Source organism: Pyxicephalus adspersus, chromosome 2, assembly GCF_032062135.1.
Source record: "Pyxicephalus adspersus chromosome 2, UCB_Pads_2.0, whole genome shotgun sequence".
Lineage (NCBI taxonomy): Eukaryota > Metazoa > Chordata > Amphibia > Anura > Pyxicephalidae > Pyxicephalus > Pyxicephalus adspersus.
In genome coordinates, this window is record NC_092859.1 from 91,175,711 (window position 1) to 91,196,411 (window position 20,701).

General features: G+C 35.5%; 1 protein-coding gene across 1 annotated transcript in view; it reads right to left on the reverse strand.

Moving 5' to 3' along the window:
- The window catches only part of TMEM117 (transmembrane protein 117), a 99,153-nt gene that overhangs the window by 45,718 nt on the left and 32,734 nt on the right, over positions 1–20,701 (reverse strand). The window contains exon 4 of the mRNA XM_072401454.1: positions 1,729–1,828. Within this exon, the coding sequence (XP_072257555.1) occupies positions 1,729–1,828 (100 nt within the window). The remainder of the gene's footprint in view (positions 1–1,728; positions 1,829–20,701) is intronic.

The following is a 20,701-nucleotide window of genomic DNA, read 5'->3' on the forward strand; positions in this document are numbered from 1 at the left end:
GAAACACCGCTGATCTCTGTACAGCGCTATGGTATATGTCAGAGGTATATTTGCATCTATGTATGTATCTATGTATGTGTGTATGTATTGCTCAGCACAGTGTGCCTTTTTCCTATATTTTTTCATACTTTTTTGGACTATAATATAGGATTGGAATAAATAAATACCAGGCCATATATATCAAAGAGTTACAACATTTTTATGTTGTTCATGATTTTATCATCAGTTTATCAAATTTTTTGCACAAAGCAAAAACTTTATTTTTGTGCCGGTTGAAAATATGTTACTCGCTGTTCACGGTATTTACAAAGTTTTACAAATTACTTTTGGGTTATAAACATGAGCTGTGTGTGTTCTTTGACAAGTCATGGTAGGAATGAAAACAGGCCACGTGTTTTCCAAAGCAAGCAAGAACAATATTTCATTTCTATACATGAGTACAATATTTGTATTTATGTGTATTTATGTGTCTTGATTGATATATGTGAAATAAAATAACTAATAATAGTTAATTTAAAATGCAACTTGCCTGTAATTTTCTGACTTCAAGACTTTGAGTTAGAAAGTCTGTGAGTTAGAAAGTCTGACCAAGTATGCACCATATCAAAATAAGGCACGGCAGCCATTTAAATGGTATTTTGGTCATGACACGTTTCCTTTAAAGAAAAAAGCTCTTTTAGCATTGTAGTTGGTATTCAGTTCTACAGAAACAACATGTGGCAGGTTTCCTTTCATCCGACATGTGCTCCCTGTGCAGAATTTGTTTTCCTAACCTTTAATCAAACAGCAGCAATCAGTATAACTGCAGGAAAATCAACAAGACATGATGTGCTCCTTCTGCAGCATTATAAACATGAGGACCAATAACATTTTCAGCCAAGTTTTATGGTTAAGCGTTTACTGCATCTGCACTCTTACTATAAGAAAACCCCTGAAAAATTGAACTATGTGGCATAAATTAAGGGTAGATACATAGGAAATGACAGGACATAAAGTCCATCTGTTACCACCAGTTCACCTCATTTACATACCTGCCTAAAATATTATCAGCATTGCAGGAACACCTGTTACTTCATAAGGCTTATAGACAAAAAAAAAGATAAATGTCAGTTTGCAGACTTCTCGTCTTTGAATAGGGAAAAGGACAATGCACAAAGGCAAGATAAGGGCATAGCTAGGTGGGCACCGTGATGGGTAGACCTTGCTGTTAAGCCTTTATACAACATTTTTGAGTGTATATAGATATTTATAGGGGAAAAAACTGCCGATTTCCTTTTACTCAAGCTTGTCAGTCATGTTAAAGATAGTTTCAGACAAAAAACCTACCAAAAAATGACTGTAGAGAAAGAATTTGAGGAGGGGTACTTCTTCCTGTTCTTTGACCATGTATTGCATACACTTACAATGAATAGATATTCCGTTATAATAAAGCACTCGCAGATCAGACTGTCGAAACCTTTGCACCTGAGAGAAACACTTTAAATTATCTTCTGGTTTTTGGGAACCCTTGCTAAAACCAATTTATAAAAGATGTCAGTGGGAAAAATGCCCCCAATGTTAGTTGTCAGATGGAAGGAGTAGAATACCACCCTTGAAAAAAAACTAAAATGATCTCTGGTATCATGCTGCTGACTTCCCTTAAAAAACAGCATGCAATTAAATTACTTGTCCCTTATTGGGTGAAGACAATTAGAACTTCCAGGAAGCTAAAAGCATAAAAGTACTCACCATCCAGGCTGTCACAAAGTCTCCCATCCACGTTCCAACTGCTGCTACCTTCATAAAGCTCTCATTCCTGATACCCATGTACTCGTTTATGATGTATGGGCTGTGAAAAAAAGAAAAGCAACATTATCATATTACAGCAATGTTAAACTTGCTTAGTCTATTTGAAAATTGTCAGGACTATAAAGTAGAGTGCTATTACTAAAACCAAAACCACACAGGATATATAGCCAATCAGATGCAATGCCAGAGCTGTGCGGGTAGTGATAAACTTAAAGCACAGAAAGTAATTTCTACTGATTTCCCTCTTTCACACAGCAGTTAATCTGCATAGAGAAAAAATATGTCCCTCTGGTAACTTCTGCACATATTTTTTAATACAAGAAAGTGCAAATAAGAACAAATGGAGAAGTGTACAGACAATGCAAGCACAAATACCTACTTGATCATCAAACTAGCAGTTTTTTTTCCTGCTTTTTACATCTTGTATTCGAAAGTTGAATATTCAATGTTTTATCATAGCAATCCTTTTAAAATACATGTCATGGTCTCCATCATCCATCCCAAATACCACAGGGCTGTCCCTGCTCTAAGACGATTAGCGGACGAGAACCATTGCACGTGTGTACCTAGCCTAAGCAATTTTGCTCTACCCACTCACTTCTATTGTTCCCCCCTACTGGGTACTATTGTTCCCCCCTCCACCACTTCTTCAGGCACTTAATATATCCTCACTGACTGCTACAGGTGTCTTAACTGTCTTTTTTGTTATGGCCCCACAAAAATGTAGAAATAAGCAACAACAACAAACAAGCTTACAACAAGCAATGTTTACACAATGCATTTTTTAAAAATATTATAATGTTTTTCTAAAGTCAATGCAGTGTGACATATTCACATCAGTAAAATAAATAAAACACTTGATTTAAACTTGTTTTATCCTTTTAGTGCTGTTGATCCCATGAAGCCTTAATAATCACACTATATATAGGGTTTACCAAAAGAAATGCAAAAGTGGGCATAACTCCTAATAACTGACATAAATTGTTCAAGTTTCACAAGTTGGTAGAGTATTATACAAGTGTTACAGAATATTTTTGTTCATTAGAGGTGAACCATGGATTCCAAGCAGAAGCACTGTGTCATCACAGAGTTTTTTTTTATGAAGGAGGGGTGACACCAATTACAAGAACTGATGGTCTCCTACTTTGTGGTTTGTCTTCATGCTGGTTTCCCCTTCTTTAAATGTTTTTAATTCATTCTGTGCATATTGCTTTTGCCAATGGTGTCCTTTCAATGAACATTCTGTAGTCTTTTTGTTGATGTTAGACAGCCTGGATCCCTCCTTTCTTAAGAACTCTTGTTTCCAGCACGTAAGATGCCTTCTAAATCCCTAGACAACTTGACACCAATATGTGAATTTTTAAAACTACATACCAGTAAATTGATTTAAATTTTTTTGTACAATAGTGTAATGACAGACAACAAAACAAACACAAAACAATAAATAATTTTGTACTGCTTCTTTCCTGTGAAAAGTCCCTGATTCATTTCTTTTTGCTCAACATCTCCTAGACAGTTGTTCTTGGAACAGATTTCTCCATTGAAAAATCTCCCTTTTTTTTCTGTGATCACAAATATTGGGAGTCATTACTTTTTGTACCAGAGACTATGGTCACTAGGTGCATAAAGGGGGGTAATTCCCCCATACAGACAGCAATAAAAATAGTCTTCCCTCACACATTCACTAGTGGGAATTAATTACTGTCATTGAAACACATGGACCTGGAATATTCTCACAAGGCAATGTTTGACGGAATGTCTGATTTCCTGTTTATAAACAGAGCCCTATGAGATACGTTTACAATATACTCCTAGATTGTATAAGCCCCCTTTAAATATTAAATAGGAGAAATCAACCTATGTGCTTTTTATATATGATTTGTAAAGTGTTTGTTACATACCATGTTTAGCCTTCACAGTGTATTTGAGAAGATCAAAAAGCAAAGCAACGCTACTGAGCTGAATATGTTATATATGAATATATAAGTTTGTATGTTGAGTTTAGCCTATCGCAGCCACAATTTACACACAGATATACATTCAATTAGACATTTCCTACAATTGATATATCTTCAGAACCAAGAAATTGCCTCAGAGTTTATGTTCACATTCAAAAAGTCCTTGGTTTAAGCAGCCTTTGGATTATGCTCTATTTACCATTCAATGTATTTATATTTTATAAGGCTGCATAGAGCAATGTCTCCTTGCTGTCAGCATGAAGTAAGATCTACAAAAATGTGCCAGAACATTAAACACAATGGTGTACAAAAGTAATGTAGAAGACTAGACTCTCCATAAACTGCCGCATAATGAGTCCAATATAAAGAGCGCTAAATATTTGAAAATTCATCATTCTCGGTTTGTTTTTATGCTCTAAAAACATATATGTGAGTGAATTGCGTATGCCTGTTTTCCTATATACATTTACCAAAGCAAAACAGTGTCTTTTATATTCAATATTTCATTTTATAACCTTGCTGTGGATCTGTAAGTATACCATTTCCCCACCTTCCCCATGCACCCACCCACTTGGGTGCCATCCTCCCAAAATGCAGCGTTTAGAACCTTAACAGCAAAGAGAGGAAGTAAGAACCTACCTAATAATATCTACTTTTCCTGAACTCCTTCACTGGGTAACTGCTTTTCCTCTGCCCAAAAACAAGATCTAATCCTTTATGAAAACTTAACATTGGAGCTTGCACAAATTTATAGTTTTACTCGTTATGTTGGGGTCAGGCAGCGCAATCTGGGAGGTGGTCACATGCTCTACCACACTTGGAAACCCTGGGTATTTATTGAATAAGTAGAAGGCTCCAACCCTAACCCTTAATGTTTTTTTTTTACTTTTTTGCACATATATATGAAAAACCATGTGAAATACTGGCGTAATCAATACAGTGATTACCAAGATGAAATCAACCAACACACAAATGACAAATTAAGTATCACAATTATTCTTCCAAAGGGATCGTAGATGGTATGCAACCAGGAATTCAGAGGCCTTATTTAGTATACATGGACCTAACCCTTAACCCTTTCACCACAGCACAAAATGATTATCACAAAAACGAAAACTATACTATCACATTTTTACTTTAACTAATGAGGGTTTACTTCCCTTTTCAAAAAGAGAATCATGTTAGTTAGCACTAATGGTAACTTTAGGTTGAAGAACTATAAACAAATAAAATCAATAAACTGCTAATATTTTTAGGATATAACACACCTGCCATTAAAGTTTACAAAATTTGTCAATTCAGGCTGAATTAAAGGAAGTGGCATTTTACCAGCTCTGTTTAGAGTCTAAAATGTGGGACAGTGCATTACTCCCTAATGATACTTATGTCCAGTCGTTTCCATTGGGACAGGGATTGGTATACCCATGGACAAGGTACATGTTTTCTTAAGATAGAAATCACTATACCAGAATTGATTGGAACAAGTCTTTTAGATGGTACATATATTTTGGCTACACCTTGGTCTCATTTTGGCAACGTAACTTTGCTTGAAAAAAAAATCAAAAATGTTTAATTACAAACAAGCATTTAATTAGTGTTTGAAAATATGTAATTACTTTCTGGAAATAATGATTCTGTACAAGCCCTTAATCTTTAAATGGTATGTGGTCAATGTCCCTTAATGAGATGCATCCTAATTGAGATTAATAGCAATCCTTTTAAAATTAATTATCTCAAGGTTTTTCATTGCACAATTCATGTCATTTAAATAAGCATTTTCCACAGAAAATTTAGCCTACGGTGTTATCAGAATTGTAACCACTGAAGTGAGAAACAAAACGCTCATTACAAATAAATTCTGCTAATGGATTTAAGTATTTGCAGTATTTAAACATTTAAAAAAAGTCAGAGAAAAATTTTATACAATAATGACCGATAAAGTCTCTATTTGCTAACATATGCACTTTTATTTGTGGATTACATATTTATTGCATATGAAGACAGTTTCTTTGCTAAACTTTGGTACAGTGGATTATACCAAATCATAAAAACTTCTTTGAAGAGTTCTAACAGTAAATATAGTCTTTATTCCTCAGCCATGCAATAACATACCAAATGGAACATAAGACTGAATAATAAAATAATACTTAAAAAAAACATAAAATATGTTTTAGACAAATGTGAAAGTACCTTTATCTGTTTGTTTATTGATCATGTGACCACTTAGGTGGAGACAAGCAGAACATGTGTGTCACTTCCTCTAACCATGCTATATATACAACACATATCTGTCCCTCTTTCTGGATTCTAGCAGGCACACTATATAACCGTTGCATGCTCACAGCATGTTCAAAAAGGTCACAATATTGCCACTGTATTGTAACAAGTAAACATTGTCATCCTGTACAGATTACTTAAGGATAATCAAATACATTTCACTGAAAACAAGGAAAGAAAGCAAAACAATTATCTATTACGGTTACAGGATTACTGAACTGCACCATGTTGAATTTTTTTTTTAGGGTTGTATAAGCACTTTAAACATTAATCTACACTAAATTGAAAATAGGGATTTTAGTTGACCAGGATCATGTGTACAAATGATTCAATGATGGTCAGAATAAAAATTGTAGAGATCCCTGTAAATTTCTGATAATCCATAGGTTTTTTTGTACTGGTAATGAACTGGTGTACCTTTTGCTGTCATCATATAATAAATTCTTTGAATAGGTATGATTTACAGCACTTAGTCATGAAAGACAAATTTACAGTGGAATCATTACCTTACAAACACTGAAAGAGTACATCATCTAGTAGCAGCAGAATATAAAAAAAAGCTTTGAAATTTGAGGCTTATCACATATTTAACCAGTGGTAGTGAAAGAAAAGTTTAAGCTACATGTACACATAAAACCTGTTATAATAATTATCATTAAAGCCGACCTATTACCAAAATTTTTACTTTACATAAAAGAGTAGACAACCTTTTCATTTAAAGTAAAAATGTATTTGTTTACTGTCAAAGGAGTAAAGATGGAATGGGAGCACAGAGCCTCCTGGGATATCCTTGTCACGCATCCCAGGAGGCTTCTGGCTGCTCCTTCTGCTGTAAATGACTGTGCACGCTCCTGTGCATGGGCAGTGAGATCAGCACCCTTCTAAAAAGAAGTAAAAACCATTTACAGCAAGCTACATCACCCAATCTCACGCCTGCACAGTGCGAGATCAAGTGACATAGCCAGAAAAAGGAAGAGGATGGAGAAAGATGGAAGCTTCCTCCGCGCTGGGACTAAGTCCTGTTGAACGCATAGATAGTTTCTCTGGAATGCTTTTCTTGTGTTTTTATCTGCTACCCTGCATGTTGATAATTTCGTTGCCTGTATGTATACAATTTATTGCTAGTTATAATTGTTTTTCCAGTGAGTTGGTTTTTCTCATACATTTATCCATTATAAAATAACTTCATCCTTGGTCTGAGTTCTTTGATCACGGTATCATCATCATGGTATTCATAGAACTTCTTGCCGACACCAAAGTTCCATGGCATCAATACTTCCTTTGTTGCTTCTTCATTGTTCAGCTTTCACAGACAAGAGAATGTGACAGAGAGAGACAGAAAATACCAAATCCTAGACAATTGTGACAGATGAGTACTTCAGTACATACTTTTACCCAGTAAACTAATTAATGTACCAGCTGATAAGTGGTACGAACAGTACACAACATGGCCATCTGTGTAAGAGTATTTTGCAATCTGAACCAGCAACACAACCCCTGTGGTCACACAAACCAATATACTATTAATCTACAGCGATAATCTACTGTTTTTACTAAACAAATAAAAAAACTACATATAAAATAAATATCTACAAAACAACAACTCAGACCTTTGACTAGTTCTCTGATGAGTACACTGTGCAACTCCTTTCTCAGTCCTGTGCACCATTCTGCACACTCCATCTTGCAGACTGTTGGTAATCCTGACACTAACATACGCTGCATTCTTGCAGCTTTGAAGATTATTCCTTTACTGTGCTTCCACCTTAACAGCCAATTTGCTTAACAACCTATTTGTAGTAAAATAACTTGGTAGTTAAGTTAAAAGTATCTGAAATAAAGTTCCTTTATGGCCAATTTTATCACTCTCCCTCCTGTAAAGAGATTATCAATGTATTTTTTTTTCTTCCTTTGGAGCAGTAAGTAAGTATGATGAGCCCATTTTTGGCTCATGTGGCTGTCTCAGCCAGTCTCACACACTGTTAAGTCTGTTGTGTGTGGATACCTAAACATTTGACACTGGCAGCTGTCTGTGGTACCCAAAAGCTCACTGCAGCCACCATTCATTTTTTGGAGGCTGCTGTGCGGAAAAGCTACATGTAGTTTCCCTGAAGACAGCCGTTCCCTTGCATGAGGAAGTGGTAACCTCACTGCCAATCTGAACACAGCATTAAGCTCCTTTTTTTCAAGGCAGTAGGGGGTAAAGGGGCAGCACAAGTTAGCCAGTCTGGGAAGAAGGGGGCTAGAGTTTTGCCAACATCTTAATTACAATCCGGTGTTTGGATTTATGTTTGTAACATAAAAGTAGAGCGAAATCTCTGTGATATTACTGTGTTTGTACTAAAATTAATTCAAGGAAGAATGTGGCATTTTTGCCTGTATTAACATTTTGGCGATATATTTTGTAGGTCACCATTTATTGTATTACAATTACTATGTTACATATTTTAACAAATAATAATGGATGACCATCAGAAACTGCAAATATGATGTTGATTTCAAGTAGCTACACAAAATCGGAAATCTCTACACTCTATATTCTCTTCACTTTATTTAAACTGCAGAATGTTATGTACAGCTGTCTCGGAAACATACATTTAAGATATGTTCCATGAGGTATAATTACTGAAACTTTACATTATCATTTTTTTTAAATCTCTGGGAAAACATTGAGGAGTTTATAGATCATCCATATATTAAAGCAGCTGGATTTATAAAATACCAGCAAGTTTAGCACCATAGGAGTGATTTGTGCTTATCTTAATTACAGTTATTTGCACACCAATTTCTTTTAGTAATGTAATTTAGCAGTGCAATATGAATATAAACAGATACACAAGGAAAATCCTTCTAAATTTAAACAATGACTTAAGCTTGCTAGTAAAATATTGTGAATGGTGGTAGAATTGTTACAGTAACTGTGTTTCCTTAAAAAACTTCCACAACTACCTTGCCTATATCTTAAAATAATCTCATGGGACAATCTTCCCTCTGGATTTCCCTTATAATTCTGCAATATTTCTAAAAACTGGTAAAAAATTTAGCATAACCTACCCATCAAAAATGACTGGTAAAGGGTACATACAAAACAAAATTTTACAACAGCGCAGGGCTGGCTTCGCAGACAGAAAATTGTGCTTGACCCTTCTTTGGGAAAGCACCATGAGAAAGCACCAGGACTTTTGAAATAAAGAAGAATATCTTATCTATCCCTGGTTTACATCTTTGGGGAAAAAAATAGATAACACCATCTAACAAGTGCCTACTTTTTTTCCCAACCTGACGCTACAATCTGCCTTGGGTTTATCAGCATATTAGCGCAGGAGAATATTTGGCTGCAGACTCATTAAATAGATTGTTTACGTCCATTTTGGTTCGTAAATTTAAAGGTGATTGTACAGACCTTGTAAAATCAGAAGACATGGCCAACTTGGGAAAGCTTGCAGTGAACAGTTATATCTTGGTGGCCCACAAATATTCCTCACCCACACTCACTACAGGCTCAATGCTGTCGTTAAAATATAGAAAATTTGGTGTATGAATGTATTAGTACTGGGGTACTATAAGTTCAGGGGAAGTACTTCATATACCCCCATTCTTATCTAATGTCTGTATATTAGCTTAAGCATACATTATTTTCCCTATATAATAATAAAGTCAATGAGTATAAAATAGGTTATTAAACTTTTTGACAAAGCTTTGAATTGCTGCTACCTGTCAAACACAGATGTCACTGACACCTTCAGTCTCCGATCAGAGTGGTTCCTGACCATGTGAGTACTATGTTAGCTATACCATAAACAAACACACATAGTCAAAAGCCCTCATTTAGAAGTATGTCTGCTAATAATGCTGTAATTGCCTATCTTTAGAATGGATCTTGGAATACCAACTTTTGCAAAAATAGTGTTTTTGAGGGCTGTAGGGAGCACAAATCATGGAATGTATCTCCAGCCACCTACTGAAGCATGGACATAGTCGCCCCCTATAATATTTTTGACATTTTTGACCATCTCTGTTTTCAGTCTCAGAGTTTTCTGTAGTGTTACTTCAATACATGTAATGTGTGGTTGAGCCCTCTGCTGATATCAGGGAATACACCTTGGACCCATATCCTTGTTGGTGTGGGTAAGCTTTGCTTTATTTGTCAAATATGCACAGCAGGTGCCCTGCAGCAATGAAAAAGCCAGGAACATGTCACTGCTGCATCCCCTGAAGCCACAATCTTTAGCACCAACTGCAATGCAATCCTATTCAGTCATTGAATGGCTGCTGATGATGTAATCATCATGTATTTTGATAAAAAATCAGCCTCAATGTCTGGATGGTGAAAAACAGAAAGCCACCAATCTGGTGACTCTTTGTTTAGTGAGCTTAAGTTCAATTTAAGAAACCTTTTTGCTCCAATAACTACAGATGTATTAAAGAAAAAATAATTTACAAAATGTGCCTAAAAAGTACAAAAGAAGGTAACATTTTTCTTTCTAAACACAAAGGTACAGAAGATTGGGTAAACAAAGTACGTTGTTTAATTCCAAATAAAACTGCCCCATTTTAATGACATCTGCAGATTACCCATAAATTAACAACATCAAATTACAAATCTGAGTCAGATTTGAAACTATTAAAATTAACAGATTGTCTTTTTCATATAATCAATTAAAGTATGCCCATCTGCTATTATTTTTCTATAATGCAGAAGGACTTTTTAATGATTTTACTTGTCCTGGTACTTCTCTTTTTACCAAGGCAGATACTATTTATAAATATTACTAATGCATATGTCAGTGGCAAATGTACATTCTAAATGTTAAACTGCTTGAAACCTACTTAGTAGAAAAACAGACAGTTTCAATCAAACTCTGTTTAGACATTATGTGCGTGAGATGAGAGAGCATATGCAGAATGTTACTTATAAATATCATGGATTCTGACAAACATACAACTGTGTTCTTTAAAAAAAGGAAAAGACATGATAAAAAAGAGGCATGCACAACAATTGTGTTGTTTTTACATGGAATATATTGTGTAGGTATGTGTAGTTGTTTAAGGACTACAGACAGATTATTATTTTTGTGTTCGTAGAGACTCCCTATTTAATTGGAATGTCCAAAGCCTGAATTCTGAAATTGCTTTGGCCGCTGAGCTGTAGCAAGCTGAAATTTTGTAAATAATTTCTGCAATTTGTAGGTTTCTCCTAAAGTTCAGGAACTGATTTGCTTGCTACTATTAAGGTGTATGGGAGTAGACAATACCTGAGATGTAAGTATTTGTTTTCCCTAGCCAGGGTTTTGTTCAACGGTGAGAACTGAAGGAAGATGAATGCTTGGAAAAACCTTTCAGAAAGCTAGGGGTTTCTTCTTTGAGGTTATTAGGTTAGGCTTAGGACTGTCTATGAAGGGTTGATAAGATGATGCTCTTGGGCAATGCACAGAGGATACCCTTTGCAAGAAATAGGGTACCTGATCTTAGGCTAGAACAACCAAGGACCTGACTTCTTCTAGTCTTGATTGTCATATAGACTATGATTGATACAGATACAGTTGCTGCTATTATAGGGCTACTGTAGTTGTTAGGCCACTTATCAAGTTGATGGAGGAAGTAAAATACCAATACCTTAAATTAGAGTTTGGGAAAGTCAGATTCAAAACCTAACTTTTTCTTGGGTATTCTCCACTCTTAACCTTCTCTCCCAAAATTCACCCAAAAAATCTCGGTAAAAACTAAAAGCGACTGGGGCATGCCAAGGACACAACCGTGAGCATAGATGCACCCAAGAGAACAGGAATTTGGGATGCACAAATGCTGTGTGCAAGTGGCACTAGTTCAAGTCTATGGAGGTCGCAGGGGCAGCAAACCATCACTGAACTTTGCATTTAGTGTCCAAAAAACAAATGTGCAGTCTCCTCTTATCGCTTGTTTATTAAAGAATAATTAATGTACTAATTTGGTGTGTTAACCATTTTTGCAAGTGGCTTTCAGTGGTAAAACCTCTTGCACAATCGCTGCAGGGCACCTGCTGTGCATATGCTGTGCAAATACATGGCAAACCATTTGTAAAAACTGTTACTCTGCATGTCCTAACACAACAAAAACAAGCTTTCAGACTTAGTTATGGCTATTATTTAAAATAGGCAGGGTAATTTCAAAGGTCCTTCTATATTTTCAGTATAATTGTCTCTTTGCACCCAAACACACTTTGATACAAAATGTTACTGCGTTCACCATGAGCCCTTTGCTGCTTTTGAATAACATTTCATAATAGGCATTAGCCATAAATTATTCTATTCCTGGATACTACTTCCTATTGATTATTGCTGCAAAATGAATGGACATGTATCTCAATTAAACCTTAGCTTTGTCAGTACAGTGTGACTGAAAGGAAAATTGTTGTTATCCGCCTGATATAAATATCACTTGAAAGTGACCCAGATCCATCAATGTCACAGCAAAATAAACAACAATTTCAAATATTTTTTCTGCACCGCTCACCAGTAATGAAAAATGTGTTCAAGGAAGAAAACGGCAAGTTGTTTAAATTTACAGTAATTCAGTACAGATCATTATAGTTTTGCTACAGCCTGACTGCTTTTCAGGGCTAATGTCCAGATTCATATTCCATGTAACCAAACAAAACTGCACTCAATTATAGTAAGAAGAAACATTTTGCATGTGGGATATAAGTAAATGTAAATACATACAGTGAACAAAAAGCTGGTATGCTAATGAAGAACTAATAACATTTCTATAAGGATTGAATTATAAAGTTATATAAAACTGGTACAAGAAACTGACTAAATAGTCTTATATTAATTATTACATTACATATTAAAGTATGTATTATTATAATTACTAGCCTAGTTGTATAAGCTGTAATAATGATGCATCAGTGTTCTCTAACAGATAACTTCACTTTCCCAACTTCTGCATCTCATTTCAGGGTAGAACAATGTAACATAGGGGGTACCCACCATCACATTCGGGCTACAATCTTTTGTGCAATATAGGGAGACAGAAGGCCACATTTTAATCACATACAGCAGAGTCTAGCCTAAAAATGCCTAATTTAACACTCCTTTAACACTCCATTTAACACTCCTACAATGACTTTGAAGCTTTTCTGCAATTGTTTTACCCTACTGACAATGCCTCTCCAGATCTGGGGTACACAAAGTCTGCTTGTTTGAAGCCTGTAAACATAGACATGTTTAACCTGTCACTATTTCTAGTTATAAGATCCAGATACCAGTCATTTACCTGACCTACAGTGCAGAAGCAGTGACTATGGCAACATTCTCTGGTGGGAAGGCAATCACTGATAATTAAAACACATGGGCCAGGAAGTCTTTCTACCAGACAATGGCCTCATATATTAAAGCTCTCCAAGACTGGAGCAGATAGACTATAATAACAGTATCTGGGTGATTGAGAAAACCTGGAATGGATTTCCTAATCATTTGCTATTATTTGGCAAAGGTTTGCAAACCTGGGCCAGATCTATTCCAGGTTTGCTTGCTCACCCAGGTTCACCCATGATAGTCTATCTTCTCATAAATAGACCTCCACAGGTAAAACACATCATCACACTGTTAAGCCAATAAAGAAGCAGCTCTGATAAGCCAACAATGCTCACTTTGCTCCTATCATCCTCAGCGCACATATGCTTGCAGCAAAGCCTGATTAGCAACTAATGCTGCCCCTTTTTTATCCTAGTCAGAACATGTATGGGGGGCCAGTTGTGTTGTGAGCATATACAATAAACATGAGGAAACAAATGCAAAAGGACCTTAATGTAACTCAACTGAAGAATCATTAGGATCAATAATGTAAAACTCAGATCAAGTCTGGAAGACATATCCTACCACATAAAGAATACAAACTTAAAGATTAAATAAGCAGCAGATCAATAAATTGTTTTTTTTTAGTAAATATGCCTCATAAAGTAAGCCATAGCACATACAAAGCACAGCAGTGATTGAGCATAGGTTCTGTAGATCATTAGGTCCAAAATGGGCCATTGGATGTCAACAGAAACATTGTACCTTACTTCTAGTGTATCTGAAATAACAGTGGTTTATGCCATCCCATTATCAATGTGTTACAAACATTATTTAGTTCTGTTGCAAAAGTTCTCACTTTAAACACCTTGATAATTGAGACCAAACAGTGGTAGCTTAATTATAAATTGTGGAAACATTTTATTTAAAACACTCAAACCTCACTGACACAATATGAAAGAGAACTGCCAATAGAAAAGCAGCAAACATGTCACAGTGCCAACATAATAAATTGCAGGAGTCTAAAATAACACTGAAATTGGTCCAAAACAGGAAGGTTGTTTGTTACTTTTATATTTACCTTTGTTCATATTATTCAGGCATGGAAAGAACCTCAGATATGATGCAGCTGCAGTTCTCAGCATGGGACAGATCCCAACAGAGCAGAACAATCACCAGCGACAGACGGCAGCCAACAAATTGGGCGAGATTAATGAGTGATGCAACTAATACACATTTCTAATTAAATAACTGGATAAAGAGCCCATGATTTAAAGAAAAGATATAGGGAAGATAAAATAAAACATGCAGAAGACTACCAGATTACCTGAATGAATTCAAAACAATTTGCTTTTCAAAATATTCAGGACTTAAAACACAAGCTGTTTTTACATTAGAAAATGTTGTTTTTATTTCAGTCTTCTGCTTTAATTAAATCGTGGACCCCTCCTTGTGATCTCTCTTTGTAGCTGTAATTAACTTTTTTTCTGCTAACATTTATTCTTGCAACAAGATGATAAACTAAACTCATGTTTTTATAATACCATATTTGAGCTTTGCAACACGCATAAAGATTTTTGCAGCATGTAAGCAATTTTTTTTATTTCACTGATCTCTACAAGGCATCCATTTCAGTCCCCCTTGGGAATAAAACAAAACCTGGAGGGAACATGGAGGGGCATATATAGCATATATATATATATATATATATATATATATAAAGCAGAAAATGTCACTTTAACTGTTGTTTAATTAATCACTGTTTTTGTTTTTTTTATTAACATTATAACACATGCATCTGATATTTTCACTTACTGTCAGTGTCAGAGTTACTGCTTTAAACTGGGCTCCTAAGGCTGTGTTTTGCCAACTGGACACCAATACCACATTATCGCAGTGCTGCAAATAGGGGTATTACCTGCCCAAAATTATTGGCATATAAGGAGTCATATTTTACTATAAGTGCCCCAATAAAGTCTAGTGGCTGAGATGTGGCACTGCAGGGATGTCAAACTCTGGCCCTGGGAGCCAGATCGTCCCCCAACGTTCTTTTTTTTGGCCCCCCCAAAGGAATCCTAAATATGAATTGCAGCTGGCCCTCCGCTGCATTGAAACAGCGCTGCTACTACAATTCCTGGCATCACTCGTGTCTATAGACCAGCGGGCTCTCTGCCTATGCGTGGTCCCGCATTGGACTGTTTTATAGACGCAAGTAATGCCTGGAATTTTAGTAGCAGCGCTATTTCAATGAAGAGGGAGTTCCAGCCCCGCATTGGCCACATCTGGCATTTCCAGCACTCCCTCTCAGTTGTACTTTTCCTTGCTACTCAAGGCATGAACTTGAATAATTGGTATTATTGTTAGCCTGTGCAAAAAAGTTACCATTCAAATTAAACTCAGAAGGCTACAAATAGAGAAAGAGGCATAAGATTTTTTCCTAAATAACATTTTTTAAAAAATTGTTATGCCTCTTTATTATAGGCTTGTTCCAGGTTGAATGTGAAACAAAACCTCTTTCTTTCTGTATGAAAAAGGTTTATATCTAATGGGAAGGAAACATTTTCTAAATTTATTTAAATACATTTTAAGGTTGTCCCGCAACTTTGTCTACGTTTTTAATTTTGGCCCACTGTGCATTTGAATTGGCACCCCTGTGGTACTGCATCCGTTATGTGTCTTTGTAAGAGTACAAGACAGTGTTTCTCACTGGTAGCTAGGCGTTCCTTGAGCAATGAGGAATTTGTGCCTCTCAGGTCAGTTTAAGTGACACCAATTACCTTTTTGGCTATCTGTAAGACAGTAACATTCTTCCTACTGTCCAGCAACATTAGATTGTGAGCTCCTTTGAGGGACAGCTAGTGACACGTCAATGGACTTGCACAGTGCTGCATATTATGTTGGCGCTATATAAATACTGTGTAGTAATAATAATAAATAATAATGTAGGAGACACTTTTACTACTAACCACCACATTAATATAATGTGTGCCATGGATTTAGTAATATTAGCAGGGGTTCCCCAAGACTTAAGTTATTTCAAAGGTTCTCCCATGTTAAAAAGGTAGAGAAACATTGATTCACGGCAAACTAACTGTGCATGCCTGCCTCCAGTCTCTATGTTTTTTGAGGGAGACATGCAAATTGTGAGAAACTTTCTGCAAAGTCATCAGCTCTTCAGAAACTTAACTTTTCCTAGTTGCTAATATATATTTCATTTACTTGTGAGGCAGGGTTTCTTGAATTTTTATGCACTGCATATTCAGCTAAGCATTCTGTATACCAAACATAGCACAACATATGTATTAAACTGGAAAAAAGGTGTGTCATGTTCCTGTGCTATAGAAAAGAAAGATGTTTTATTTTGTTATAGTATTTGGTGGCAGTATAACGTAGCATAAATACAGTTGATGTGGAGCTCAGCGTTGGGCTTTAACTATTACATAATTCTGTTAAATAATGTTTTCTATAACCACCTAATCTTTAAATTTCTCAGTAGCACAGCCAAATGCTTTCCAGTACATTGGCTAATATTTAGACAATAACATTGCAGCCTCTGGACTCATGCTCTTAGTGGGCTCCATAGATGGATGGAGGGTACAATGATTCATCTGTTAATATATTGCAAATAAAATGAAGAGGATTTTTACATGTAATTGTGAAAGTAAAACACTTTTTGTCCTGTTGTGTCTACATTCATTTCTCCACTGTATATCTGGAGGGAGTTATGGTTGTCAAAGGGCTGGACATGTCTGCCTTTTTCATCTCCAGTACACAGGGAATATTAGGAGAGTGGAAGTTTACACAAAAAATAATGATTTTTGTGCTTTTTTCAACTCAAGTGAAATAAGAATTCCTCATATATCAACAAGTATATTTTTCTACATTATTTTAGCCTAAAACACATAAATAAATGTAGCTGCCACAACCAAGGACTTGTAAGCTGCAATACCATTTTTGTTTTTGGGTTTGGATTGTCTCAGCGGTTGCTGGTTGCAAAGTATTTTTCTGCAGTTTTGATGTTGTTAACATGTTTAAACAGTTTATTTAGATGTTAGAATTGTGGTAACATGCCTGTTACTGCAATGGGCAGTAATTCACTTTAAAATGTTTATTTTTAATGGCACTCCAACACTACTATGACAATGCACCTGTGTTTCAGTGGTACATTAGTTAAAAAAAAATTAAAAAAAAGAGTCTTTTTATGCCACATTAGGATGCACTGGCAGTCTATTCATTTAAATGGGCTACTTTAATCAACACCTACTACCATAAAACAGAATACATGTGCATTTGATCATTTGATCAGAACTTAAGATTGTGTGATTCTGTGGGACTGCATTGTAGTACAGTGATTAAGGAATATATTGTGGGTACAAATACCGAGCAGCATGTGTATAGTGTATACTGTGAGTACACTCACAGATTTTACCCAGGTCCCCTTATGCTACGCCTAGTATTAGGTGTAAAGAAGCCACACACATTTTTTGTAGCACTGCAAATTTTACCATACTTGTGGATTTCTATATGTGGTTTATACAATGCTGTGTAAGTTATTTTTAAAAAATATACTTTTGAAATGAATAATAGGCTTTATTTCTAACAAACAGGATTCTAGTGTACTGTTTTTAGAACTGAAAATTAATACATTTATTGTATTATAAAGCCATAACTAGGCATATTTTAGATAAGAAACATTTGGAGGAAATCATGGCAAGTATTATGACATTATTTTTCTAGCTGAAAATAATGCTTAACATGTTTAAACGACGATTAGCTTCTAAAAAAACAGCAGCTTTTTATGCAGAGTATATCAAACTTCCAAAGAACAAATACAGCTATAATACTTCACTTTCAGTTTGCTTGTAATGCTTTTTTATAATGCCATCTAGTGTTGTAATATTATTCTTGCATACTTGTAGCACAATATTTCTATTCAAGTACCTAAATAAGGAAAAATATGAGTATAAAATGAAAAATACACAGTTATTGTGACAGTTTAAATGCACAATCACTACTGAATGCATAAATGACAGCACTGCAGTTTCCTTGAGATACTCCTGTATATTTTTTTCTTATCTTTCATATACAGTATGTATAAATTGTTGGCTTTCACAGAAGTCAGATACTAATTCTTATGAGGCAGCCATATCTGAGAAATGTACCGATGTTTAAAGCTGCCCTCCTACCTTTCAGCGATGAATATATCCACCTGTGGAATGTTGTGAGATTACATTACATTACATTAGATTATGGGCCTGATTTAAAAAAGCTCTCCAAGGCTAGAGAGAATACACTTTCAGTGGTGAAGCTAGGTGATCCAGCAAACCTGGAATGGATCTGATCCAGGATTCAAAACATTTGCTAGCAAATAGCCAATGACTTTGAAGAAATCCATTCCAGGTTTGCTGGATCACCCAGCTACACTAATGAAAGTGTATTTTCTCCAGCCTTGGAGAGCTTTAATAAATCAGGCTCTATGTCTCCATAATGATGAATTTGCTGGAGAGAGATGTCAAACAAAGCACTACAATTTACACTATGGTCCACTATGGTCCAAAAACATGTGGATACTCTGATCTTTGTGTATCATTATATTCTTTTACAAGTGAAGCATTATATTATTTTTTAAGTGAAGCAAGCTAAGAAAAGTATAGGAGGTCAAGAAATGAGCAGAGGCCTGTATTGTCTAGAAATCCAGGCCATGTCCAATACCCTAGAAATTATAATATAAAATGTAGGCCTAATGTTCTCCATAAAAAAAATTGTGTTGTGACTTTCACTTAAAGGATAGACGGGTCCCAGGCAGGGAAGCGAGGTACAATACAAATAAAATTTTTAACTTTATTGTTTTTTTATCAATGGACGCTAAGAAGGCATTTGACAGGCTTGCATGGTATTACATGACAAAAACACTTTTGCACATTGGCATACCTGACCTGATGCTTGCCAGGATAATGACCTTATATTCTAACTCGGCAGCAAAAGTAGGAGTAAATAGTTGTCTGTCAGACCCCTTCCACATAAGAAATGGAACGAGACAGGGCTGCCCCCTCTGACCCCTAATATTTATACTTGCCCTTGAACCGATTCTATGCCAAATCTGTTCCAAACCATTAATCTCAGGCATACAGATAAGAGGTAAAAAATATAAAATATCCGCATCCGCTGATAATATTTTACTAATATAGTAACAGTAGTAATAATACAATCATGCAACTAGTGATTTTACTAATACAGTAAAGTTACAAGAAATTAATAGAGGTCTAATGTAGGGTGCCTTGGAAGGAATTTATGGTGATTTTATTTTACCATATGTTTAATATACATCTCCTGGCCCATGAAAAAGGTAGCCTGATGGCCAAGGTAAAAGGTTTACACAGCATGCTGACTTAAGCTTGAAAGAAAAAGTGGCCTTTCTATTAGGAACACCAAGAAAGAAACAACAAATTCATAAGAAAACTATGTACCCTGTATTCAGACACGGAATGCTGGCATATGCTAAAATAAAAAAACGATTGTCAACAATTCCATACACAAACTTTTAATCTATGGGAAAAACATCTACAAAAAAGGGTTACTTAAGTAGGTTCATAATGTTTAAGTGGTGAAATATTCACTTCAATTATTCAATTACTTTGATGCAATCATTTGCACAATTTATTGTGTGAATTGTCTTAACCCCTTTAGTAAACCTGCTGCAGTCACTCAGAAATGTGAATTTTTAATACTAGTACTAGTACTCCTAAACCCAAAAAGCTACTTTTTTAATTACTCATTTATTCATCCAGTCACATTTATGAGTATAGCTAAAGAAAGCACAGTATACCCAAAGCCATCATAGGCACCACTGTAACCTAAAAATTACAGCCAGTAATTTACAAGATCCATCCTTGTGAAAACTGATTCATTTGACACAATCATTAGACTAGCATCCACTCTATATTCTATTGCTCCTTTTAAAGATTTAAAAGCAGACTTCGCCAATTTTCTCAAATGACAGTAAATTGAGGAGTTCCATTAAGGACAAACTGTATATTAGGTGCTTTGGGTAGAACACTTCAGTATTTTGGCAGTACTAGAGAATCCTTAATGTTCTTTGAAAACACACAAAAAGTTGCTGAATAACCTGCATTAGCCCTTTGGATAAATCTTTACTATATATTATTAATTAAAGGTAGACACCAATAAGAATTAAAATGTAAACACAAGATGGATACAGAAAACCCAGGCTACATGGGTTGATTAAGTAAAAAGTATAGATTGATCACTTAGCAAAGTGAATTATTACTTTGCATGGTGATATGAAAAAACTGAAGTTTGCTTGATCAATAGGCTAAGTGAATTATCTCCTACAAATGTAATACTTTGCTACATCAACCCATATCAGTTTCATCCAGATAC